At 37.8% G+C, this 27,993-nt stretch overlaps 1 protein-coding gene and 2 long non-coding RNA genes across 5 annotated transcripts in view; all 3 read left to right on the top strand.

Moving 5' to 3' along the window:
• The window catches only part of mapre2 (microtubule-associated protein, RP/EB family, member 2), a 36,578-nt gene extending 11,363 nt beyond the window's left edge, over positions 1 to 25,215 (top strand). The window contains exons 1-7 of one of the 3 annotated variants that reach the window (XM_064347067.1): positions 1,963 to 2,208; positions 9,754 to 9,881; positions 15,581 to 15,726; positions 16,134 to 16,350; positions 19,502 to 19,641; positions 21,035 to 21,193; positions 23,901 to 25,215. In XM_064347067.1, coding sequence (XP_064203137.1) covers positions 2,087 to 2,208; positions 9,754 to 9,881; positions 15,581 to 15,726; positions 16,134 to 16,350; positions 19,502 to 19,641; positions 21,035 to 21,193; positions 23,901 to 23,978 — 990 coding nt within the window. In that variant the 5' untranslated portion in view covers positions 1,963 to 2,086 and the 3' untranslated portion in view covers positions 23,979 to 25,215. Of the gene's footprint in view, positions 1 to 1,962; positions 2,209 to 9,335; positions 9,415 to 9,753; positions 9,882 to 15,580; positions 15,727 to 16,133; positions 16,351 to 19,501; positions 19,642 to 21,034; positions 21,194 to 23,900 lie in introns of those variants that run through there. The other 2 variants (XM_064347066.1, XM_064347068.1) reach the window with 2 other exon arrangements.
• On the top strand, positions 19,654 to 20,690 carry LOC135261123 (uncharacterized). Its single transcript, XR_010331840.1, has 2 exons — positions 19,654 to 20,017; positions 20,050 to 20,690. It is a non-coding gene; the product is annotated as an uncharacterized LOC135261123 (long non-coding RNA).
• LOC135261122 (uncharacterized) lies at positions 21,200 to 23,034 on the top strand. Its single transcript, XR_010331839.1, has 2 exons — positions 21,200 to 22,269; positions 22,395 to 23,034. It is a non-coding gene; the product is annotated as an uncharacterized LOC135261122 (long non-coding RNA).
• Positions 25,216 to 27,993: the final 2,778 nt, after the last annotated feature.

The following is a 27,993-nucleotide window of genomic DNA, read 5'->3' as shown; positions in this document are numbered from 1 at the left end:
AAAAGTCTCTAAAACAAACTTGTTGTTATTCTCATGGGCCTGAATAATTGGTATTTGAATGATTATCTGAAATGATTGGTGCAATTAAATGAATGATTATGTGTTTAAATAGAGAGGCCTGATGGACTGTTTGGTAGTTGAGGACTGAAGTGCATGCAAAATAACTCAAGTATTTCATACATTGTGTCCGGTAAATGTTCCCAAGACAAAGTACATGAGCCTCCCAAATTTTCTTTGATTTGAAATGGAATGACCCTTTTAGTTACTGTGTAAAGAAATTAGAAATTAAGATTTATGAGGAAGCTTATTAAAAAATGCTTTGCTTCCATTTGTATATACAGACATGCTTTTAGGGAATTACATCCATTCTGTTGACTTTCCAAGCTTTCCATATTCCCAAATTTCCCATACTGTAAGCGACCACCATCTGATGGGTATTCGACTACATAGATGGGCCTGTGACTGCTTTATCATGTTCAGTAAAAAATTAAGCCAGTCCAGAAGGTTGAGCATTTAATTTTGCATCAGGTATCATTTATAGTGTCCCTTTTGTTATGCTGAAGAATTGACCGTTTTATTGTGACAGCATTCATAATAACCATGCACAGTCTTAGTCTTTCTGAAAAGTGTCAGGTTCTATATGCTGTAATATATTACTGTGGGTTGATGTATTTTTTTCATTTAAATGAAATTTATCATTGGGGCAGTTTTGAATTCCACTCTAGACATTTATGTTATAAGGTGGAACAAAGTAATTTGTCCAAATAACTTTGGGCTGCATGCGTGTGTTCAGTTGCATAAAGGAGTGTTATTTTGACAACCCTGCATTAGGTTTGTGTTTGTCAGAGTAAAGCATATGCTACAAACAGAACGTCTAATAGGGACAGTAGGTGTGCCAGCCAAGAAGATAAAAAGGCCTAAATGAGTAGTAGGCCTAACTGAAATGGTGCATGTTCGCCAACCATGGTATTACCTATTACAGTGAATGAATTGACCGGCTGAAGATAGCTGTGCCTGCGAAATATCAGTTAATAGGTTTAGATTTACTAGAGATCCCAGTATGTTCTGCAGGTTACAGACAAGTAATAATTATGACAATGAGAAGTGGAGGGGAACTCCTCATAACCATAAAAACCTGTCATTTTTTGTTTTCTTACTGTAGCTTTTTAAAGGTATCCTGTTAACTAATTTTGTCACTATGACTATCTTTTACATCTTAAATCTTAAATACACTTTATGAACACTAAGCTTCTAGCTCTTTTTTCAACTCCTGCATAGCTCATCCAATAAATTATTGCTTTGAAATAATTTATCAAAAGTAATAAAAATACCTGCAGTGTCAACGTTTGCAAAACCATTCAAAGTCATTTGAGCATGTATGAACCATACATTTCAGGTGATATAAACTGGGCATTTAACTGGCCAAGCTTCAGTCATTACCTGCGTGCACTGTAGGCCTACATTATAGCGCTAATTTACTGCTGAAATGTGAAACAGTATTTCTATTTTAAGCACAATTCCACCAACGTATTTTTTATTTTATTTTACGGAGGGACTGCTAGTTTTTAGATTTAGTCCTTTTTGTCAGATATATTGATCACAATATGTCCCATTCTTTAGATGAAGCCGGTGCCAAGTGCTAGGTTAGTTTAATATATTTTCAGAAGTAGATTTATTGATTTAGCTAAATGGACTGAACGGAACTATTGTGCAATTAATTCAGTTTGATTGTAAAGTTAAAAAATTTAATTGCTCATCAAAAAGGCAATTAGTTGTGGTGCAAAGATCCAGGTGGAGTTACGTTCTTATTTTAAAAACCCGTTTAAAAATAACGCCATTGTTGAGTTTGATACACGGTATCAATACGTACAGGCCCCAAGATTCTAGCCTCCATTTGATGAATTCGCCGGTTGCTATAGCGAACCCCCACCCCCACAGTCACGTGACTCCTGTGCTACTGCTTTGGGGGCAGCGCTTGACGTCAAGGATTTGTGAAGAATAAGCAGTAAAACAGCGAGCAGTGCTTTAGCATAGCGTAATTTCCGCACAGACTGAACAGGAATCGTTTCAGTTTTGGAGAGCCCCAATGCCTGGTCCCACCCAAGCACTGTCCCCAAATGGAGAAAATAATAACGACATTATCCCGGACAACGGAACCAACATCATTCCCTACAGAAAAAATACTGTGCGAGGGGAGCGCGCCTACAGGTAAACGAGCGCAGTGCTGCATTATGTGCGGGTTAGCTAGCAAGCTACAGCTAGCTGTCTTAGCTATCGTAAACAGGGCTGCAGTGAAATCAGGAAATACAGAGATTATATAACCTTTATGGTTTTATTCGTTATAAATAAGCCCGTTTAGTCAAATTATGCATCAGAATAAAGCGACGTGTATCACGTTTTGGCTTCATATTTCTCATTATTCGTTTTATTGTACAATGGGCGTTATTTACATGGTCATTCGGATGCACGTCCCCATCATTTTGCTCAATGGCTAATAGCTTCTGATTCCATCTCAATGGCGCAATTCGCTGAAAGGCCTTTTTGTGCAGGGGTTTTGCTTTTTATCTTAGGAAAAATAAATAAATATGGATCCGGTTAATCAGTGTTCTCACATGCTGAAATGGCAAGCTGGCTAAAATGGATCGGTCTCCTACGTCTACAGGAATTAAAGGGTTTCATATCGGGGAGAATCGAAAGGATGGTGGGTTTTTTGTAATTAGTATGCCTTTTACTGGTACCTGTGACAGTGGAGGTCACTGGAATTGGTCATTGGTCATTTATCCAGATATTCGTGTCATGTTTATACCGTTAATTTGCCCTGGAAGATGCATTTCTCTTTTTAGTCGTACACTGCTGCAGTAGTCAAACTGAGCTAGCAAGGTTTCTGAAGTTTGGAATGGTAGGTGAAGCATGTTTTGAATAACGTTTGCTAAATTCTAGATATTCTAGCCCTTCTATATATTAATAATTGGTAGCCTACTGAAGGATAAGCACGCTAAATGTCTGACATGATTGAAAGAGGAAAGCAGCACGTAGCTTTACCTTTGCGACTTTTGGGACTCCGCATGGTTAGTATTTTTTGTTAGTAGAGCGCATTGTTGGAAGTCACTGAATTTTGTGGGCATCTCTTGTACCCATACATAGTTCTTTACGATTTTTTAAATTTAAAACAGCTGTTCGTATTAAAATAGTTTATGGGTATGTGATTTTTTCAATGAATGAGTTGCCCTACACTGTCTGTGACGTTTTTTTCTTGCAGTTGTCTCAAATGTACGCAAAACAGTTTTGCAATCGCATGTAACTGTTGATCTTGCTGCTGGCGTTTTTGTCCTGTGGATGGTGCTGGCTTTTTTGTCCTGTGTGAATACCTTCTGGTATTACCTTCTTCTGCCTGCTGCTCTATTGAGTTCATACAGGCTTAAAATGAAATGCTAAATATAATACAGTGTTTTACTGGATTGCTTTCATTGGGAATCTTGCCCATTTATAGATAGTGGTTGATTTAATTCATAATCATGTTAATAATTGCACAGACTAAGGGATTCCTTCTGTAGGTTCTGAGGTGCCAATTGCCTTGAACATTATGGGATTAGTTTTATAGGGCTGTGGGCAGGCTGGTAAAATAGGCTGGTAACATATATTGGGAAATAATGTTTGTATATAGGCAGCAGAATAATCCAGAAAACTTGCGGAAAGATCCTGTGCTCACTCTCATCCACTTTTCAGCTTATTATCAAAATTTAATGTGGCTAACATGCGGACACAGTTGAAAAAAATTAAATCCCCAAATTATTTGTGAAACGCCATTTTATGTGAATTTGAACTGCTCAATTAAAAATACTGTGGCTTGCACCTTCGAAGGTGATGGTGATTTTTCTCACCTTTGTGGACAGAAGAGTTATGTGATTTATTAATGAAAGTAATTAAAATGAACTCAACGGCTGATAACTTAGGCCTGTATAGAGTAAGCCTGAATGCCACACCATCAATAAAAACCTACTGAAGATAAGGTCATTTGACCTAAAAAGGTGAGCAAAGGACAAACAAGGATTGTTGCTGGAATCTTGGCAGTCTCTTTCTGTTTCTTAACAGTTCCTATTTTCAGTTGAATCCCATTCAATTTTACGCTTCCCCACATACCTCCTTTTGAAAATTCTGCATGTACCATTAACTCCTGAGCATTTCACCTTGGGAAATTGTCTCTGATTGCTGCTACTTACTGAATACTAGTTAGGCTAGTTATTTCATGGTCCTGATTTCCTTACCTCAGTGGGGGAAAAGTGACAGTGATAAACTGTAAGCATTTTGCTCTGTGATAGTAATCATGTTAGTGGCATGTCATAATGTTTTTAATTTCTAAGTTGTGTCTGTAGAAACCTATCAAGACCTGATGCCATTTATGGAAGTCGGCTATAACTACTGCCCTCAGGATGCTTTCAGGCGCCCAGATTAACAGGCCTCCAATTATCTTATCCGGCTTAAATTAAAGGACGGCCTTTGATTTCAGAGTACTTCTGCTGACGGGGACACATTTAATGAAGAGCTGATGATATTGGGGTTTTCCTTGGCTTTCTGAGGTACTGATGTGGTGCCTAAGCGCAGCCGGTTTGCTGTGTCATTGTGGCTAACTTAACACTTATACCCTGTCTATTCCAATTTTGTGCTTGGATAGAAATAAGTTTTAACATAAAAATGTCCTAATTTATGCATTCTTTAGATAAAAAAAAATACAATTGTATTCATTTTTTTCATGGCTAAGAGGACAAGAGTTATGGAGGATCATTTAGCCCAGAAGTAAAATTGAAATGGAAATTAAAATTGAAAAATTTACAGGCAGTTTACGAACACCATAGCGCATGAGGGTATTACAGTCTCGTATGGGGGAATAGGCAACTTGACACGAGACTCCAAGGTACTGTAAAGGCACTCAGGTTTAAATGGATGAGTTGAAGAATTTAAGCATTTCACAAAGCACACAAGTGAAGCTAAATCCTGACAAGTATTTTACGTCAGTCTGTAAGCTTAACTACAAAGGTCAAACAAAAGAAAGGAGTATACTACACTCAACAGGAAATGATGCTTGCAATAATATATCAACAAAATGCAACAACAATTGAAAACAATGACATGCTGAATTTAGCCAGAGATTGTGACATTAGCCACTTAGCACGCAAAGTAGCTAACCAGTGTTTCCCCCAGGCTATCTTTGTTGGCAGGGTGGTGAGATGGTTCAACCCAGGGTTGAACCAGCTCATTCAATTTAAACAAGCTTTATTCCAAAGCAATGCTACCCAATGTTTCCTGAATTATTTTGTGTAACTTGGCCCTGTGTTTTTTCATCTTATCTGCAGAGAATGTGGTCGTTTAAAGTTTGTGTCACATGAAATGTATGTGTGAGTAACTTCTTTTGTAGGTTGAAAACATTTTTTGTTGAGATATCATTTATTTTTGTACTTTGTTATGAGTAACTGTTAAGGGTAATGCATACATTTATGAATCATTAGATAATTAAGTCTTGAGAGAGAAATGGATGCATGCAAGCATACATACATTCTAGCTCAAAGAAACGCAGAGATTCAGTCATTTTTCTTGTACCAAGTAGCCTACAAATAAAAGAAAGTGTTGGTCAAATTTTTTAAATGGATTGCAAGTGTTTTTAATGGGTTATTGTATTCACAGTAGACCTGCTAAGTGTTTATGTCGATAGATGATCTATAGGCCTAGCTAACATTAATTTAAAAATGTAGCATTTTGTTGTCTCTGCCCACCCTTTCTAACAGCCTTCGTAATGCAAATGAGTACTGAAATATCAAAAATTCCCTCAGGTTATCGAGCACAGAAAATCATGCAAATGCCTATCACTAGTGAAAATTTTATTTATTTATTTATTTTTTTAGAAATATCTTAACAGCATCTTGGGACGTCTTGGGATCACATTTCCTTTCTGACAGTGGTGTTGCCATCACATAGACTGTTTAATTGACTTGTTTACAGAGCTTATTAAAAAATATTGCACGTTCCAAATGTTCAGTACAGCTAAATGTACAGTGAGATTCATAATTATTTGGAGACATAAAATATATTTTGTCTGGATTTGGCTCTAGTAATATAGGAACTCAGAATATGTGTCAATTAAAAATGTAGTGCAGGCCACTAGAGGGAAGGTGTGGTCACTCACCAAAGGTTCCATGAAGTTTCAACTTTGTCAGTTATAGCCTAGAAGCAAAAATTGGCTTAGAATTACAGCTTTTTATTTATCTTAATTTATTTTTTTTAACCAAAGACAATTAATTCAATACAACCTTCATGAACAGGCTGTAGTGTGGCACTACACATGTTTATGCTACTGCACATGTGTACTAGCAAACTATTTTGGAAACTGCATTTTGTAAGCAGGTTAATCTTTACATTTTATAGAATGTTTTATATTTATGTCCTCTGTTCTATACTCAACATTTATAATGTCCAGTCACCATCTTCCTCAATTTGTGAGAGCTTCAGCAAGTACACTACCATAGAGAAAACTAGGCTGAATGCATGTACAGTAGGCTATATGTAACTTCAGATGTCTTCCAAAAATCCTCAGTCCAAGATATCAAAATATTGTCACTGATTCTTGTGGATTCTTTGGATTTGTCCAATTATTTTTAAAGACTCTTGCCTCAGATGGAAATCAAAATTTTTACAGAGTGGTGGCAGAGTATACAGTAGATCATTCCCCTACTGGTAATGGGAACTTGGAAATAAGTCAATGTTATTGGTTAGCTCATGACAGCCATGTTGTTTGAAGTGGTAAGTTTTCCAACATGGTTTACAAAGAGACAGCTCTCTGTAAATGAGATTAAGAAATGGCATGTCAGTTAGACCTCCAGCTCACTGGAAGATGGTTTTTAAGCATTGCATATCTGAAATGTTCAAGGTTCAGTTAGTTGCAGTTAATACTCCTTTTAAAATTTCAGTACTATTCACATTGAGGATTCATGTGGATATTGTACCCATTTTTCTCAAATGCGGTGGAATGTAAAACAAAAAAAATGATAAAGGTAATAAATAATAAAATCTAGAATAAATAAAACCCTAATAAACACATTTTTACCTGAACATGGAAAAGAGATTTCAGTGAGGATTGAGCTTAAGCAATAAAAGTCCTGTTTTTTTTTTCCTACAATGAATGTCATGAACATTATGGAGTTATTATGGAGCACATCAGATTTAGATCTGATTCTGCCATTGCACAATTGCACAGATTTTTTTCAGTGTAGTGTAAGAGTCTGACTGTTTCCGTGTCAGGTGTCGTTCAGATGGGTGTATTCTCAGCAACATGCTAATTTGGCTAGTTTTAAAGTTAGAAGTTGACTTGATGCCATAGATTTGAATTAATTTGACCTCCAAGTGCCCGTTGGCTCCCATTCATTTTTATCATTTCATCAGAATTTGAGCTTGGGGGGTTTAAAAAAAAAAAAAAAAAAAAACAAATCAGTTTCTCCTCAAAATTTCATGCTGCTAAAAAGGAGAGGGTTCTGGACTCAAATGTCCAAGATCAATAATCACAATGAGATGTAGGACTGCTTTCATGTTGTTTTTATCTGCTTATTTGGTAGATAGGTGGCTATTGATCTGTGGATTCAACTGACTGGTTGCTAGTCAGATAACGTAGGCTATCTGGTGAGTACAAGCTTAATGTAAGACTGGTTCAAGCTAGCATTTCAGATTTAATAATGATAGCTGACTGCTCTTTGCAGGATAGCTAGTAAGTGAACAGAAACATGGTTTGATTTCAGTCTACTTTATCATATGTGAAATAATGGCAAGCTTGCTGAACTTAATAGTTAGCTTCTTACATCTTATAATTATTTACCAAATATCTGATGTGACATTCTTTTTTATAATTAATATAGCCATGTCTTAGGTTATATTCAAAATAAAGTGAATTGCTGTTGGTGTTGACAGTTAATGCATTTATTAGGATTGGAGTCAGTTGTTGGATCAACTAGATATACTTTTAGGACTGACTGGTAGTAGTTAGGACATCTTGCTGCTTTTCAATTTCAACTTGTGTGATTTTAAAAAAAGCAGTCGGATATGACTGATCCGATGGGAATTTACCTTGAACCTCACATATTGTTCATTTTGTAAGGTCCCTAATTTTGTAGCTCATGAAAGTGTTTATTTTACTGTATAAAACAATGAAAATTCCAGACAAAAAACTATTAGGTGGTGATAAGCATGGCCAATGGCACAAAGCTGTGAAATTCAGTTATGAGTACCGTGCCACCCTTGCTTGATCGGTGTCGTTAAGGTACCTTCGAAAACACTGCTTTTAAAAAATGGTAATGGCTTCATTTCTGACTAAGTGTGTATGTCAGCAGAGAGGGTTTTCGAGGATTCTGATGTTTTCTCAAAATAGTGTCTTTGAAATCACTTAAAATGGATAGTTGGTTTTTTAATGAGATGAATAAGATACTTTGTATTGTTTTTTTTCCCCGGTGAAGTATGAAGCACATAAGCTTAAAAGGGAATTTCAGCTGTGTAGCCCTATTGCACTGTAATGACAACCACCTGAATACAAAGAATTTCAGTAAATAAAGGCTTTGAAATCGTGACATGAACTGTTCTGTATAATGCAGTGCACTATAACCAGTCCTTTATTATGTTCAGTTCATATACAGCTATGCCTCCCTTAAAAATATAATATCTATGTGTAGAAAGCAGTGTGTTGGAAAGCACTATCATGAAATAGGTCAAGTTGGGTGCTGAAAAAACAGGATAATTGAAATAATTTAGTCTTAATGGCACTTAGGATAAAATGTTTTTGTGTCTGCAATGTTATGTTAAGTCAGGAGCCTGAAGGCTATTCCTGTTTTCATAGGAAGTCATAGGATCAGTATCTTCAGGTCTTTTTGCCGTATCTGCGTAAATCACGTATATGTTCATTTGATTATTTTGATATGTGCAGCATGAAAAATAGGCTAATGATAAATGTTTAACTTTTCCCAGACCTGACACCTGGTCTTGGCTTTAGGACTCTGTCTGCTCTCGAAAAAGGACTTTACAGATAGAGCCACTCAGGAGCCTGTGATTTCTGTTCAGAATATAGCCTACATTTTATGAGTATTGCTCAATCACACTCTAGAGTATGCATGCAGGTCAACAGAAGGTTTATCTGTGTGCATTTACAAAGTTATATTGGTGGTCACAAAATTGCGCATTTAAAGAAATTGTTAGACTTCAGTTATGCTTAGAAAAGGCACATTCCTACAGGGAACTGTAGAATCTGACGGGACAAAGGGATAGCTTCCTTCAATTATTGGGCCTCGTTATCACTTTGTACACAGACAAGCCATGGATCTGTCTTGGGACCAGAGTAACAGTAGGAGTGTCATCAGAATCAGTAAAGGATTCCTCCTGCATGATGCAAGTACTCAACTCTGTATCCATCCTTAGGGAACGTGTTCACCTATTTCTCCCTGCTGTAGTGTTTAGCTTTGCTGTCAATAATGGAAATGCACCGTGATTGTGTCTGTTTCTGCCTCTCTATGTCTATGAACTGAATACCCTTCCTTGTAGAGACTATACATTCAGCTAATTCTACACATCTTCCACATAGTGCATTAATATCTCCCTCTTTCTCACTGTACTCTGCACAGTTTATGTACCTTGGTGGTTGTTGCATTAACAGTAATACCTTTACAAATGTGCATTAGGTGTGTGAAACTTTTCTATGAATGAATATTGCTGTGTTTTTGTTTTCAGCTGGGGAATGGCGGTCAATGTATATTCTACCTCAATAACCCAGGAGACTATGAGCAGGCATGACATCACTGCCTGGGTCAATGACATTCTCTGTCTAAACTACACTAAAGTGGAGCAGTTGTCCTCAGGTAAGAATTGACTTTTGCCTTTGTCGTGTTTTAAGCAAATACAAATCTCTCATGGTTCTCTCAGTACTAAGGAGCAGTTGTGGCAAATGATGAACAAAATGAACCGTAATAAACGGCAGCAATAGAAACTAGGGTAATCGCAGAGGTGAGAGTTTAGCATACTGTGTATAGCTAACCAAGTGCTTGTCTGTGAGGATGGTCTGAGATGGAAATCATCTGAAATATTTGAGTCACACTGTTGATGCATTCATTTGGATTTCATTTGAAAATAATTGCCATTGTTGTTGATAGTTGAGCAGTTGTGTAAGTTTTGTGTTTTCATTTGGCACATTTTCATGAATTATCTTTTATGAATGTAAGAGAATGGTAATTCGTTTGTTATATTTGCGTTGTCACAAATGAAGAGTGAAGTAGACAATAATTTGTATAATTAAATTTGAGTACTTTATTTCTACTTTAGCATGACAACTGAGATTTTATGCATGTATTAGTAATGTAGAGCTTCAGAACTTTTTCGATGATGTTTAATTAGGTAAAGTACGGAGACATTTTATATGTGTCAAAATGGGAACTTGTTGTCTGTTCTGTTTCTGTCCTGAGTGGAATTAGTATAAAATTGGGTAACAATTTAATGACTTTCTTACCTTTAGGGAATAGAAAAGTAATTTTACACATTTATTCTCTGCCAAATATATGACAACAAGCTATTGGCTGACCAGCAAATTTGGCATATTATATAGCTAGCTTTTTTTTTTTTTGGGGGGGGGGGGGGGGTTTCCCCTCATCCTCTCATCAAATCTAGTAGGAAAATAAAGTCTAGTAGGGAAGTACTCTTTAGCTTGTGAGCTTATCATTATTTTCCTCTAGTGAACATTTGCGTAATATAACTTAATTCAGTTCCTATTGAATGGGCAGCAATCACTCAGGCCTTCAGGGTTTTTTTTATTTTTTTTTGGTGTTCACCGCACATTGTCTGGTTGTTGAGAACAGGGTTAGTCACTGTCTTAGTCACTGCCAAACATGCCCCACCAATTACTCCTGGTCACTGTGATCTCTTCTTCTAGCCATGGTAACCAAAATAATAAGCAGCTGGGCCTGTTCAGTATTTTACACATGACCCTAAGCATTATGGAATGTTAGGTGTTCAATTAATTGAAAAACTACGCCTGTGTGGAAGCACCAGATTACGGAAAACCTTGTATTCTTCATTTACTCAAGTGTTTCCTTTATGTTGGCAGTTAATGTATATAGATTCTATTTAATAATATTATACATTTGAACAGAGTTGAAAAGTCCAGGGGTCAGAAGGTAAAAGTCCTACCCCATGTTTAATCCACCAATTCGTTATACCTCCTAGCTGAAGAATTGTGCTAATTGGGAAGTCCAGGTGATACTGAGTAGGACTTTTACTTTCTCGACCTGGATTTTCCACCTCTCCATTTGAAGCAGTTTACAGATGACCACTTCAGACTCATTGGGCCTCATTCACAGAACTTTTCTTAAATTATTATTACTTTTGTTCTTACAAATGTTCCTACAAAAAACCAACATGGGATTCATGAAACACGTGCAGACCAGCATTTTTTTGTTCATATCTCAGTTGTATGAGAATGCTGACTGTAAATAAGTGCATCCTGTCATGATTAGTAAGGACAGGCATGAATAGATAGAAAAATTATGAAGCCGTAATTTTCTGAAACGTTAAAGCTACACAATGTGATCGTAGTGAATGAGCCTCAATGAAGAAGAAGCTAAAGTAAGTTTTACAGGAGTTATTTCAGGGTGTGTTTATGAATTAGCTCCAGGATAGAAGAGTCGGTAAAAGTAAGGAATTTTATCAGAGCAAGATACTGTGGGTAGTGGAGTTCCCCATGGATTGGTGGTGGGGCCTCTCTTATTTATTTACATAACTCATCAGATAATGAACAGGGCCAGCCAGTTAAATTTGTAGATCACAAAAACTGGGAGGCTTGCAAATAAGCGGACAGAAACCTGGCATGTGGGAAATATCAATTTAAGATGGGAGTGTTTTATGGCGGGAACAGATTGGAATGTGTTCAGTTTGATGTATGTAGGGATGAATTGCAAATGGGATGTATTGCAATAAGTATAGACCATAAATTACAGAAAAATACACTGTTATACAAAGCCTTTTCAGCCACGACTTACTGTATTTATTGTATGTAATTCTGGGCAACACACCATAAGGAAGATACCAAAGCTCTGGAAAAAAATACAAGCAAGGGCAATGAAATTAGTTCCTGGTATGAAATCTGACAGTTACTAGGGGTTTTCCTGGCTCAAAATAGGGCTTAGCCTAGATGATGACTTTGCATGACACCGACTGCAGTCAGTCCAGCTTCACTGCCACTATCAACTTTATGCGTTGTCTCCCTATATTTAGCTACATTTAGTTAAGTTCTGTGAAGTCTTCTAGAGACTACCACAATGCACTGAGATGCAGGCAGTGGAAAAAAAAAACTGTCAAAATGTAAAATTGGAAAAAATTCAATATTTGGAGGAGGGGGGAATACTATCGCCTATGCTGAAGGATTAACACAGGAATAGTGCCATTTGTAATTGAAATGCATATCTTGAAATGCATTTCCATTTTTGTCACTCAAAACGTAACTTAAAAGTGGACTTAAAGGGTACGATATTAACCTTACAACTTAATGGATCCACAAAAATGTCACCTTTAATGTATTTATTTTTATACATTCACTCAAAGAATGCTTGCACCATCCTTTTTGTCACTGGTGTTACTTGTACCTTGTAGCAACGTAGAAGGTTTTTCAGACTTTTTATTTCTCAGTTCAATCCGCACATAGAGGCAGAAACAGTTTAGGTTAATGATAATACAGTAGAATCTACTTAATTGCAGAATCCCAAGCCATTTCCAATTCATTTCATTGTAAGAGATCACATATTTGCAAAAGGCACTAATGCATATTTCAGGTATATAACTGGGTATTGTGTCCAATTACATTACATTATAATCTATAAATATACTGTCACATGCCAGCGTGACACCCCTAGGAGGGTGATGCGGCAGTGCTGGGGAACACCGTTGGTTGCTGTATGGAGAGAGAGAGAGAGAGAGAGCGCGCACCCACACAAACATGAAATCAAAAAAATGGACAATCCTTCCCCCTCACAGGTTCCAGGCTAAAACAATAAACTAAAACAACAAGCTAAAATAATAAAGACAAAAAAAGAGTAAAATGCCGCTGCCACTTTCCTGTGCTCCGCCCGTAGCTGGCCCGCTTTTCAGCCAGCGCCAGCTCCTCAAACATCCCAGCTGAGGGTTACTTTCTTGGTCATTCTTGCTTGAAGTCATTTCCAGAAATAAAACAAAATTAAAATCATAAACACTCTCTCTGTGTGAGCTCCCACTCTCGGCCCCGAACTGGGGAGAGCAGCACACCTTTAAGCACCTGGGCCGATAACCAGCGTAACCCAGGTGCGTGTGCTCCCTCCACCAGCCGGCACAGCCGAGACCAATCCGCCTCTCCGGCGGACCAAATGCCACATATACATTAAAAGTCAGCAGATGCTTCATAAAATAAATCAACAGTTGCTATATTTTGCACTGTTCTGTTTCAGGTTCTGTTTCCTGATGTGCATATCAGACATATATAATGCCTTAAGTTAAAGAAGACCCCTGTGCCATTTAATGTTATTGCTTAAAATAATTTATTTTCATAATTCTTATATAAATTATTGGCTGTAATTGGACAACATCCTTGCAAAAAAAGGCAAACATGTAAAACAGACCATACTTTACATTTTCTGGTTCACACACTAGGGTTGGTTTGCATAAAATTGTGCCGTATTAAGCTCATACACCATATTTGCATGGGTAAAACTGGAAATTGACCCAACCCTATCACACAACACATCTTCAGGTTGAGTTTTGTTAGTAGAGCAAGGGGCCAATTCTGCACAAATGTCAGGAAATGCATATTTACCTAGAGTTGTCATCGTGTTTTACAGTTGTGTTGGATACTCCCTTGTTTATAGTTAACGGGTGAGCCAAGATGGTCTGAATGGTGCATTCATGTTGTTTTGTGCTTTTTCATGAAAAAATCTATTATCTATCTAACCCACACATAGCTGTCATACCTGAATGGAAAATGGGACATCTTACATAGAATGCTAAAACTTGATAAACATTGACATACAGTGTATGTCAGAAAATAAAAGGCATGATATTTAGGTAAGGCCAGATTAAATTAGAGCCATTAAAGATAATTTGTGCAATAATCTAAACAAGTCAAATCCAGCAAGGTCTTTTTGCAATTCATAAGCTGAACTGCTGGACCTATGCATTAACATTTAGTAGCAAGTATACGTAGATACTGATGAAATTAAGGTTTAAAAGAGGCACGATTAAACCTGAATATGCTGTATGGTGAAGCTATTTCTGAAGAATTCATAATAGCATACTCATATTTTTATTTCAGATTTACAGATGTGTAACTGTTTTGAGGGTGTAGTTTCTTTAGGATCTGTATTGAACTATCAGTTACTTAAATTATATTTAATTCATTTAAATTCAGTTGTATTCAAATATATTTGTTTTTAAAATAAGATACCTTTCACAAACCTTATGCAAAGCTTTATGTATGAAGTCAGATTGCTTGTGGACCCACAAAATGGCCAGTGTAAACTAAAATGTATGCAAGAAAAAATACACTAAAGGACACTAGGTTCCTTCATCCATTTAACATTTCAGTCATTCCTGTTATACATGGAGCTGTTTTGGCATGACAGTTATCCTCCCATCAAAACAAAAGTGCCTATTATCTAAAGCCTTACTATGAGCAGTGCGTATGACTGACAGGCTATGTGATGGCTATTAAACAGCATTCTCAAAACTCCTTGTCTCTTCTCATGAATGTTCAGTTCCTGCCTGTTGTGATATTTCAACAAAACAACATTTTCCATGTTGAAAGCCAAGTTACTTGCATGCAAAAATCTTACATGCAGGCCTATCAACCGGCCTTTACGCAGAAAAGCAGTAACTTGTTTATATTGGTTGGGCTGCGAAATTCAGTTTAATTAAATAGATAGCCTAGATAAGGCAACAGGGCTGATATAAAGACTAATTTATGTGTTTTTAAAAATAATTTTTTATTAAATCACAAAAAGAAAAAAACCTCTAGTGTTCTGGAAATAGAAAATACCTGTGATTATTGGTAATGAATTAAGGGACGGCTAACAGCGTGGTAGTCTTAGCCTCCGACCCTGTTGGAAGTCTGGCTTGCGAGACTGGTTAATGTTTACATTACCAGCCTTTATTGATACTGGTATGAAAATGTCAGCCATGCTCAACACGAGCCGACCTTAACTTACTAATATTAGTAAGGGTCACGCTAATTAAATAGTTAAATAAGCAATGAAATAAATATCTTATTTCATTTTCATTGCTTATTTGAAAAAAATTTCATTTTCAATGTTTATTTTTTTCACATACATTTTGGCTGCACTGTGCTTTGGTTGATAAAATGGGGATAAGACCAGCTGTAACGTATATACTTATTGGTGCAAGATGGCCGTAAATGCAACTAGGTGAACTGGGGCCACTGCATTGGTGCATCACAGTTTGTTTTTATCACAGTTTTATTAAGTCTGCTCTGTGCTGGTTCATGGTGGTAGTGCACAGACTGACTGAACGCTGATGTTTCTGTTTACAGGAGCAGCCTATTGCCAGTTCATGGACATGCTGTTTCCTGGCTGCATCAGTCTGAAGAAGGTGAAGTTTCAAGCCAAACTGGAGCATGAGTACATTCACAACTTCAAGCTGCTGCAGGCTTCCTTCAAGAGGATGAATGTGGACAAGGTTAGTGGATGAGTTCCCAAATACGCAATACAGTTTCGCAATTGTGCCTCAGCACATATATTCCAGCCTATTGGGCACAGAACATGGTGTTTAGCTAAAATACAGCAGATACAGTATTAGTGCCCTGCTTGTTGTATTTTCATTGAGTGGATTTTACAGTAAGCCACTGTAACACAGTGCTTATATTATTCCTTCAAAATGAGTATGTTGGAGAACCGGACCCCAAAAGCTCAGAATTTGGTACTTTAGGGAGAAATGTAATGGAAAGGTGGAGGTGCTGTTGATGATAACATTGTCCAGATGAATCCAGTTTTTATTTTGACAGTAATTGTATCTCCAAATCTTTGCTCTGGTGGGAAATTGAAAGGTGTGACTATGGGGTGATCCTATGTTACTGCTTCCCTCAGATTATCCCTGTGGAGAAGCTGGTCAAAGGCCGCTTTCAGGATAACCTAGATTTCATCCAGTGGTTCAAGAAGTTTTTTGATGCCAACTACGATGGCAAGGAGTACAATCCAATTCAGGCCAGACAGGGCCAAGATGCCATTCCTCCCCCAGACCCTGGTGAACAGATCTTCAATCTCCCTAAGAAGTCCCACCACGCAGCAAGCTCCCCTACAGCAGGTAGGTTGTCACTGTGCTAGAGGGTTAGGTCATCCTTTCTCCTCATGCTAGCTGTTTCATTCATACATTTCCAATGGGATTTCTCAATCTAGCCATTTAATCATTCCCAGTTGAACTGGGTGAGCAATCCCTCCCTCCCCACCTCAGCTGATGTGCAGTGACTGCTCTGCTGCAAAATGGCTATGCAACACCTAGGTGAGTTCCACACATTAATGGTGGTTGAGGTTCACCATAAAGAAAAGTGCTATATAAATGCAATACAGTTACCATAATCGTTACTACATCAAAGAGCCATTTCCTTGGAGTGAATTTTGTGACTGGCACAATCTTGATCTATTTAAGAACTTCACATTGTAGATATATGTGCATATAGAGATGTGTGTATTAATGTAGTAATATAATTTCCCTTAATAATACCTGTCAGGAGAGCAGTATGGAGGGAACTGGCTATATTTCACTGTTGTCATGGGTCCCCTTGATTGGCTGATTCAGTGTAAATTCAGTGCACTTCGAACTGAGTTTTAAAAAAAAGGGTTGGCCAAATAAGGGAATGATGTTACTGGCTAAAAGTGAGAACTGGCTCAGCGACAGCTTGAGTTGTTGAAAATGAGATTGTCCCACATTTCTATGCTGGTATTTTGAACAAACAAAGGTTCTTTATTATTGAAGCACTGTTTTGTCACCTTTTTTCCCTCTTCTTTTCAAAAATGTTATGCTCAATCATATTTGTAAGTCTATTCTATAACTGCATGTAGTTTGGGAGGGAGCAGAAAAGCGTTGAGGGGCTGAGGCCAGACTTGTAGGGGGGTCCAGGGGTGTCCTTCCCTGGGGAAAATTATCTTATAAAATGGACCACTTTCATGCATTTTTTCCTTTAATGTGAGGATCTGCATACCAACAAAGCTTTAAAGCTTTCTACACACTTCATTGACAATGTCATCATTCATTGGGAAGTCTTACTTGTGAATGAGCCACAAAACATGCTGCAAAGGTACGATTATGAAAAAGCAAGAAAACGCAGCTTATGTCAAATAATGGAAATGTAAACATTTGTCATGCTACGCCCACACCACACTGAGATCAAGAAGTTTTTTAAAGGTGTTTTATTATACACTGGCCGATTTATTGATATAGTCAGATTTGAAAACCACAGGGAGTTAAGCAAATTGGCTTAATGATTGGCTGGTGATTTAGGCCACAAAAGGGATAATGAACAAGGTATGTTTGGTAGAATAAAAAGTAAATAAGTAAGGTTAAAATATTACAGTACCTACATGCATTTGACACATTTGCCTTTAAAAAGGGAGTAAATTAAAATAAATGTTCTTGCTCTAATTAAATTCCTTCTCTGTTTTCCTGTGGGCATAGCTAATGGTTCTTAAACGGGTCAGCTGCAGATGGGCTTTGCGAAGTCTTCAAACAGGAGAAAAGTTTAACACTTAGAAATTCGTAAGGGAAATCATCCGCCTTGAAAATACATGGAGATGTTACAGTTTGCATAACACTCCTGCCAGAAACCTGCAAAGCTGTCTTCAGTTCAGCACTTAGATGCATACTACAGGCTTCAGGGAAGTAAAGGGCTCCAGAGACTAGTAAATGGCTTACAGCCCACTGACATCACTGAAAAACTATGTGTGAGAGCAGGGTCATTTCCTCTGCAGAAGAATGAGGGCGAGCCTCTGTCCAAAAAATTGAATTATCTGCATAATGTGGAGACTGACAGTAGGGCTGGCAAGATACATTCTCCATGTTCACTGTAGAAATGAACACAGAGGTGCAAATTATATGTGTGCGTGCTTGGCTTGTTGCTAAGAGGCCACAGTTACAGAGGCTTCAGTTTTACAATGGAAGTGTGTAGCACCCACATAAATTAGAACTCTATGAATGGCTGAAAATATGGTGGCTAAAATAACAGGCCACTATTTGGGGCAAAAAGTCACTTTCTAATGCAGTGGGCTACATTTGCAAATCTTTAGTAACCGAGATCTCCAGGATCAACTCCCCATACTTGATGTTTGAGAGAAAAAAAAGCTCTAAACTGCAAGTCCATTCAAACTGTCAACACTTACAAATGTTAACAGATGTCCCAATATTAGTGTGATTCATTGTTTTATTAAAATAAGTCATTTTACATCATAAAGATATTGATGTCAAAGAAATTGAAGACATCTGAAAAAAGATGTTTCGATATGGTTGACTTTCTGTACAAATGGTGCTGTTTGGATATTTCACTTGTTCAGATATTGTATGTAATGCATGTAAACTTCAGTAATTTTTACGTTTTATGTCAGTCTCTTGGAATTTGAGTGTGTGGCTATATCAATACAGCTTTGTGATGGTTATTCACAATACTACTGTAATTACACCTGGGTTATTTTCTAAAATTAAAACTTCTCTTTTAAAAAAATTGTCATTGAAAAATCTGGTAAATTATATTTAGAAAGCAAACACTTGAGATGAATTAAAGTACAGAGGTCATTTCTTTTAACAACCTCTGTTGGAACTCAACACTATCAGTTTGTCATTTCAGAGGTCTGTTACAGCACCACCATGTGGCCAGTTGGCACCATGGCTTACATTCCTTACTTAAACAAAAGGTGGCTTTCAGGTTTTGTGCTTGGTCCTCTGGTCCTCATAATAATAATAATAATAATAGTAATGAATTGCATTTATATGGTACTTTTCATCTGGTGGTTCTGAAAGTACTTGATTTGAAGTTAACTCACCTCAGTCTCAAAGCATTTGCAGCACCGACCGGGGGTTTTTAATAACCGCAGAGAGCCAGGATGACTGGGTTTACTGCAGGGGTGGGCAAGGAGGTTCCATATCAGTTTCTGGATTTCATGTCAGCTTCAGCTCTTAATTATTCAAATAGACCCATCATTTACATGATCTGACATTTTAGCTAAACGTCTTAAGCCCATGATTCAAAGCACCTCACTATTATTTATTTTCCTATATCGGATATTGTGATGCAGCCTAATCTACGAGTAAATCGGTGTTAGTGTTTAGAGCTAATTGAGGCAGGGTAACGACACATTAGAGATGACTTGTGCTCCATGCGCAGTGTTAAATGGAGTGATGGTGTTGATATAGTAATTATGTTGTTTTACTGAATACTAATGGACTACATACGTTGTGCCATGTCCAGGAGCAACCAAGTCAAGTTCAGCCACTAAACCCTCAACACCTTCATCAAGACCCTCGTCAGCTAAAAAGATCCCCACACCCACAGCCCCTGCCAAAGGAGAGAAGGAACTGGAGGCACAGGTCACACAACTCAATGATCAGGTAATGCCTCCTGGATAGCAGATTAATGACCAGCTAATGCATCGAAGAAAGCATCTTAATGAGCAGGTAATGTCCATGATAACATCTTAATGAGCAGGTAATGTCCATGATAACATCTTAATGAGCAGGTAATGTCCATGATAACATCGTAATGAGCAGGTAATGTCCATGATAACATCGTAATGAGCAGGTAATGTCCATGATAACATCGTAATGAGCAGGTAATGTCCATGATAACATTGTAATGAGCAGGAAATGTCTATGATGACAGCTTAACGAGCAGGTAATGTCCATTATAACATCATAATGAGCAGGTAATGTCCATGATAACATCGTAATGAGCAGGTAGTGTCCATGATAACATCGTAATGAGCAGGTAGTGTCCATGATATACATTGTAATGAGCAGGTAATGTCTATGATGACAGCTTAATGAGCAGGTAATGTCCATGATAACATCGTAATGAGCAGGTAATGTCCATGATAACATCGTAATGAGTAGGTAATGTCTATGATGACAGCTTAACGAGCAGGTAATGTCTGTGTTGACAGCTTAACAAGCAGGTAATGTCAGTGACAACAGCTTAACAAGCACAGTTATCTTGAATAATAAATCTTAACGAGCATATATTGTGTCTGTGATAACAGCTTAACAAGCAGGTAATGTCTGTGATGACAGCTTAAGGAGCAAATTGGACTGGGAGTTTGGCACTTCTCAGGGTTTCTTACAGAAATAACCCCAATGACCACAGAATATCTGCCCTCAGTGTAATTGCACTCACTGTTTCAGCCAGGCTCCACCTACTACACAATTCTAAAAAAATGCATCCTGGGGTGAGTGGAGTAGGTGTGTTCATCTCATTTGCATAAAGTATTCTATATGCTTGTTATTTCTACAGCGTAAGCTTATGAAACTCTGATCAAACTGTCATACAAGGCGTTGCAGATGAAATATGAACCTAGATTCAGCAATTACATGGTCTATTTCTCACCTCAGATGTTTTCAGTATCATATTTTAGTGGACTGTTTAGGTGGAATATAAGAGTTAATGAACAGGCTGCCATGTTTTCTCAGGATTTAAATACATTGGGCCGAAACCAATATAGCCAATCAGCTGCCAGCGGTGTTATGTGCTGTATTAAAAAATAAACAAATTTGTGGGCAGCAACAATTTTCCGGCTGTATATTTGATCGACATCTACCTGACATCTATCTGTTTGTGAATTAACTGAAAATCACATCCCTAATATAATATACCAAAATCAAAAGGACTGTAGTGAGTGGGTCTTGTTTTTCTGCTCTTGGGAACAGAATTATTTTTTGTGTTGGGATTTAGTGTATGTGCGTCACATTAACCACACATTAACCTTATTGTTCATTTTGTTTTTGGCAGGTGAACACATTAAAACTTGCATTAGAAGGTGTGGAAAAGGAAAGGGACTTCTACTTCGGGAAGCTGAGAGAGATTGAGCTGCTGTGTCAGGAACAGGGTCAGGACAGTGCCCAGTTTGTGCAGCAGCTAATGGAAGTGCTTTATTCCACGGAAGAGCAGGTGAGTCAGAGCGGACTCGAAAGAGCGAAGTGCTTGTCCAGATTCCTCACTGAACGTGAGCTTCATCTTTCTCTTTCTCATCATACCACAGATCTCCCTGTAACAGTGCTCCTCATTCTCCATATATAAGAGCTGTGGTTTATTTGATACTTAGAAGAGAATGTTACTGCTGTGTAGAGGAAAGGATATGGGACTGTATATGGGAAGTGTATTGATAAAAGGCGTATCCACGTTAATTAATTCCTGGAGGCAAGGCCCTTACATTAAGGTTAAGAAAATAAAAATATTTCAACATTCTTTATGATGAGAGCAGGACATTTGGCTTGCTAACTGTGCATTTCTACTTGTCTGGAGAGTATCCAGTCTCGAACCTCCCAGGGTTCTCCTCTCCTTGTAGTTCATGCATTAACAACAACAGTGCTTCCAAGTATCAGGGAGAAATTGACCTTTATTCAGAGGTTTAAAATGAAGAGCCCAACCAACAGAAGCGACATCTCATTCTAGGAACTAGACTAGATAAAGCAGAGCTTTCATGTTTTTGTTCATTCAAGTATCTTAGCTCTGTGTTTCTTCAGGTTTCTGTGTTTATTCAAGTAATAGTGGGCCGCTGGAATCTGCATGATATAGCATCCATTAAAAAAGTTTAAAAATCAGCCATATGGGCCCTTGACCTCCTTGACATCCTCTGCTAATCATGATGTGCATTAACTGTGTGGCTGAAGCTATGACACAGAGCACTTGTTGTGCTGCTGGCGCCAACTTACTATGTGACTATGTCTGACAGGTGTAGCATACAGCCATACACTGGCCCAGATCATCTAGCATTAATGTACTGCATAGGCAGCTGTTGAGTCTGTCCATGTTACCATGTGTTACAATGTTATTGCCATCCCAATCAATGGGCCAAAAAGTGTGTCTGTATTTGAAAGTGTGTTGTACTGGGTGTATCAAAAAATGTGATTATAGGACTTTATATATATGTGCCCAGCTCTAGGGGTGGGCGGTACACCAGTATTAACATGAATACTGGTATGACACAGCCATAATATGGATTTTTTGGTGTTTTGCAAAATTATGTTATGGTACTTTTGTGATAGCATGTTTACCTTAAGCACAGGACCGAAGCCTAGGAATTAGTGCTTTGTGTAACTCAATGTGCAGGCGAACGAGAAATGTTCCAATTCCAACTAGCGCTAGGTAGCTAGCATAATCAAATGTTAGCTAGCTGACTGGTCCCAACAATAAAACCAACAAGGAAACTCAGCTGTAATGTTAATTTAAAATGGATTATAATAGTTGTTAGTTATCTAATACATACACCTAGCAAGCTAACAGCAATTCAAAACATTATATGCATTCATTTTAACCAAATAACAAACCATTTGAAGCACAGCATCCAGACAGCTAGCCCTAGAAAAATACATTAAGTCAGCAATCCCACAAATTTGTTGTGCTGTAGCTGTCTAGTATTAGATGACTTTGCAAACAAATGTTATAGCTATCCAGTGTCAATTATAGTAAACGTTAAATTATACCATTTATCCACATCATATTATTTTAAGTTGTTGGTTCACGTCTGAACCGACTGCTACTGCCACCACATGTAAGCTTGTCTGGCCAAGAAATACTTTTACATCCCCGCCACAAGTTCTTCGTCTCAGTGAGGTTTCAGTGCTGGTGATTTTCTGTATATAAAGAGAAACTGATTTGTCCTTGTGATTATAATAATAATAATAATGTAATAAATTTTGTTTATATAGCACCTTTCAAGCATAGAGAAATAAGTGAAAAAGCACAGCAAATCAGTCATTACAGAAGGGAGTTTTGTGTAAAAAAGAAAAGTTTTTTAAAAACAGAGACTGTAGCACAGACCTAATATTGCATGGAAGGCTGTTCCAGGGCATAGGGGCCATTGCAGCAAAGGCTCGATCAGCTCTTGATTTTAATCTAGACTTTGGTAGAACCAAAGCCCAAGACTGGCAGACCTGTGAGGCCTCTGAGGACAATAGGGAGTTAAAAGTTCACTAATATGATTGAGCACCAAACCATGTAAGGCCTTGTATTCATTAATGAAACTTAAAAATTGATTCTAAAAGCAGCAGGAAACCAGTGCTGTGAAGTCAATGTTTGGGTGGTGTGGGGAAAAATGCTTACTCATAATCAATAGTCTAGCAGCAGAATTCTGTCCAGTTTGCAGCTGAGCTACAGTGCAATGGTGGAGAAATATAAACAAAGCATTGCAATAGATGAGACTATTTAAAAGCATGTTTATTTTTTCAGTGGTGCTATTAGACAAAAAAGCTCATTTCAAAATAGCTAAACATACCCGTGTGTAGTTTAGATTGCCATCAAAGATTACACCTAAATTAATCAAATACTTCTAGATAATCTGAAAATATTAACCAAACAGTCAATATATTTTCATCCTCAAAGATGAAAGATTACCTTCATGTAAGGGGTGGGGGAGCTCAGGCCCACCCAGGGGTCACACCCGAGTGTTTATGCCAGCCCATCTTGCCGCAATAGTTGTGCAGCTTTTCTTTCTGCAAGTGATCGCTTTCTGAGCTGCAGTCTCAGCTGTTGCACTCTTACCCAGTCAATGCCAAGCAGCCATTTTTTATGCTATAAAGCATCAGCTCCAAATGCATTGCACCAGTTAGAGACAGTCATGGTTATAAAGAGACCACTGCCATTGATGTTTCACCAGGAGGGAGCAGGTGACCCAGGGGACGACCCCGAGCAGCAGGCCCAAGAGGAGGAAGCCCAGCCGCAGGAGGAGTACTGAGCGCTGGGGCCGCTGGAGCGGCGCCGAGCGCCGCCATCACACCCCGCCCGTTGTTTCCGTGGGAACTGTTTTTCAGCTTTTTATTTTTTCATGATCTATTTTCTTTGTCCTGAGGACTGAGCACATACGCACCCCCCCTTCTATGCCCCCCACTGTTCAGCATTGCTGTGTTTTTGTGACAGTTGAAGTGCTGCACCCCACTATAACCATTTCGACACCTAAGCATACTGCTCTGGCCACCGCCGACTGATCCCAGGACAGTAAGGGCAAAGCACTCCGGTGTGGAGAAGATTCATTCAGAGCTCAGGTATGAGATGTGGTATTTACGTCAGTTAGTTTGTATTAGTGTGAACACTACCTGCTTCTTTCCCATCAATAACTGTGTACTTTGAAGTTTTAATTTTTCCTTATTGGATTCGACATATCAGCTCTATTCATTGTGATAAAATGCAATAAGCATAGCCCTGAAGTTTTTTTATTTTTATTTTTTTAAGGCCTCCCACGTTACTTCCATCACAACAATTTAACTTATACTATACTTTAAGTAAAAAGGATGTTTAAAGTATAATGCTTACAGAATGTTGTGAATGAAGTGCATTTGATTAGGTTGTTGCCACATGAAGGGAGAAATGCTGCAGTGTTTATGAATCAGGAATTCAACTTAGGTTGTAAGTAAAACCCTTTCATTTTTTGACTGTCATTGAAAATTCCAAGGAATTGAAAAATTGATGAATTCATGTGTAAGATATATGCTTATATTTAATTTTAAACCACAGGTATAGAGGAAGTTGTTACCGGTCCATTCACTGGGAATTTGACGCAGTACAGTATTCCAGTACATTGTATTACTACTTTCCTTGATTATGCATTTACTATTACTAAACTCAATAGCTCACCGTAATGCTTTTGTCATATATTATGTGTAAAATGAAAAGGAATGTAAACAAATGTACTGTTTATAGTTATAAATAGCAAAAAGAAAAAAATATTGGGGATTCCTTAGACGTCTTACTGTCTTACTCGTCATGCGCTCCCCACAATTTGTTGCATGTTAGCATTGGTAATTTTTTTGTCCTCGATTATTATGTGAATAACTTGACCTGCTTTTATCTTTTTACATATTTAATAAAAACTATGTTAAGTGAGCTGTGTTTTGTACGTTTAACCTGCCATTTCAAAGCTGAGGAGATTTGGGTGGATTTGCTATAATAAAAACCTACACCTTTGAAGAATGAAAGTAGCAGCTCTATGTGTTGTGTTCTCTCTCCCCTTACGTGCGGTCTTACTTTAGGCTTGGCTTTGCCTCGGTTCTGTCTCGCCTCTGGTTCTGGTCTTTGTTTAATTTACTCATGTATTATTTTGAATTTTATAACTTTTGTTCTGTGTTTTGTTTCATGATTAATATATTTATTATTGGCTCACATTTGCCTGGATGTGTCAATAACCAAGAGTTTTAATGCAGAAGAGGAAACCCAGGGTCATTTTCCTTGGAAAATAATTTCCACTTTGGCATGATGTTTATAGGATTGTATTTTACTTAATTTTTTGCTTAGTTACTTTAAGAAACTTCATAACATGCTCTTATATCAATTTTATCTGCACTTAAATATTCACTGTTTCTGGTCTTAAAAAATGATTCTTATGAGTAATGTACATACAGTACAGCTCAAATGATAAACATACAGCTAAATAAAAAGTTATCGGAGGCAAATCTTTAAATGACACAAAGACAATATAGCTTCTTAACATAAATCAGGGTACTCAAGTGACAAATTGATTACTTCAATGTATCTAACTGCAACGTTATTAGAAGTATTTTATTTGTACAAAATGTAAAACATTGGCTTGCTATGTACTGCAGCAAAAATGTAGGTCCACCGTTTCTGGGTCAGGGAAAATGAGTCTTAAATTCACACCTCGCTGTGATGCATTTGCATATTGGCATGGTGGTGGCATTCCATACATATAACAGACTACATAACCATGTGCAAGTAAACATTTCTGTGCATCAAAAATCTGACTTATTTTTTATTGGGTAAAAATTTTAAATGGGGAGAAAAATAAAAAGTACAATGACATGTCCTGTCCTCAAAAAATATCAATGGAAAATAAAAAGCTCTAATGCAATGTAGACATATTTTACAAGCAAAACATGACAAAGTTACACAATAAAGGAAATACTCGGTCCATGATATTAAGTTTGAATTATATAATAAAACATCCGTCACTACTACAAACATTTTTAGAGAATTAAATATTATTCATACCACATTTTTCAAAACAACATTTTTAGGTATTTCAACACAATTTCAACTAATTCAAATAATTACATTCAAAATCAGTTAACAGGCAGTACAATGTGCTTTTGTATGCTTCTGTCCAGGTTTTCAAGTGTTGAACTGAACATATTGTTAAATGATTACTTCAACTTTGCCACAAACAATTAATCTGCTCTCTTGATAATTTGTGTTTCCTGTTCCCCACGCCCCCCTCCTCCTCATTCTCCCCATTTTCTGGAATGGCCAGATTTACTCTACCTGTCAGTGCTTCGTCACAGGTTTCGCAGACAGCCGATAACGTGTGCCCACAAACCAAGTGCTGTGCTACGCTATAAGCGACACTGTGTTACAGGACAGCAAGCACCCATAGGAAGAGAAGCGGATCACATACTGATGACAACCAGGAACCCGTTGGTGTCTAATGAGTAGGTAAGTAGCATTTACTCAATGTTAACTTAATGACCCAGGCTGATTTAAATCCACTCTTCCCCTGGTGGGAAAAGCCCATTGCGTCCTGGAGTCATGGATTACCTGTCATACCCAGTTAATAATGGCTTGGCAGAGATATACAGGCTATAGTGTTTAGCGTGCTCTGGGGGTGAGCACTTTTACTAACAGACCCAAGGGTTACCCATATGTTCCCACAGCAATAGTTTCAAACGGCAAATAAATGTTTATGTTCCATATTGCGATCCAAAATCATTTCCATCCTGTGGAAATGACCAAATTCTGTATTTTGTTTGGCCGGTATTTTTGTAATGTATATTTTCCTTTGTAAATAGGAGCATCTCAAGTTTTGATCTGACTGAAGGATTCCTCCCTCGCTTAGCCAAGGGTTTCCATCAGCCTTTCTGCTTGGCAGAGACTGAGGATCCCCACTGGATATTCTGGTTCTATTCACTTCACTAATGATAATGAAAATGTCCATTTAAAATCACACAAAGAAAGCAAGGGCTTCCTGACCTACATTGTCCATGTGTATCTGGATGATGTATGATCGATTCTTAGGCAGGAAACATCTGGAGGAAATGGCTACTCCAGGATTCATCCAGGGTACACATCAAGGGTGTATGCAAACCTCGATGTACAGTGGCCCCAAAAAGTATTTGGACACTGAAGCCATGCTTAAAAATGTATGAATTTTATTGAATTACATAAAATGTCAAACCAAATAACATTTATGTTAAAGATAGATGCCTTAAGCACACTTTTCAAGCAAACCAATAAAACAATAGATATACTGTTGAAAATGAAGACAAAAAAGTATTTGGACACTCAATAATGCCTTCAATAAAGATCACAGTTTAAGTGTTTAGTTTGCCACCCTTTACTTTGCAAAACTTCTTGACAACGTCTGGGCATGGAATCAGTTAGTTTCATGAACAGCTGTAGTGAAAGTTTCCTCCACGTTTCAGCCAGCAAAGCTTTCAATTCATCCACACGAGTGCATCAACAGCCTGACATTTTCTTCTCCATTGCATCCCATAGATGCTCTATAGGGTTTAGGTCAGGGCTCTGGGACGGCCATTCTAAGACTGAAATTTTCTTTTTGGCAAAGTATTCTTTCAACAGGCGGCTGGTATGATTTGGATCGTTATCCTGCTGAAAGATCCACTTCTGTCGTTTGAATAATTTCTTTGCTGATTTCTGTAAGTTTGCATCCGAAATGCATCTGTATACTTCAGAGTTCATGATTCCATCAATGCACACAAGCTCGCCAACACCACTGTAAGAAA

The sequence above is a fragment of the Anguilla rostrata genome, chromosome 8, assembly GCF_018555375.3.
Source record: "Anguilla rostrata isolate EN2019 chromosome 8, ASM1855537v3, whole genome shotgun sequence".
Lineage (NCBI taxonomy): Eukaryota > Metazoa > Chordata > Actinopteri > Anguilliformes > Anguillidae > Anguilla > Anguilla rostrata.
This window is presented reverse-complemented; position numbering and strand designations above follow the sequence as displayed.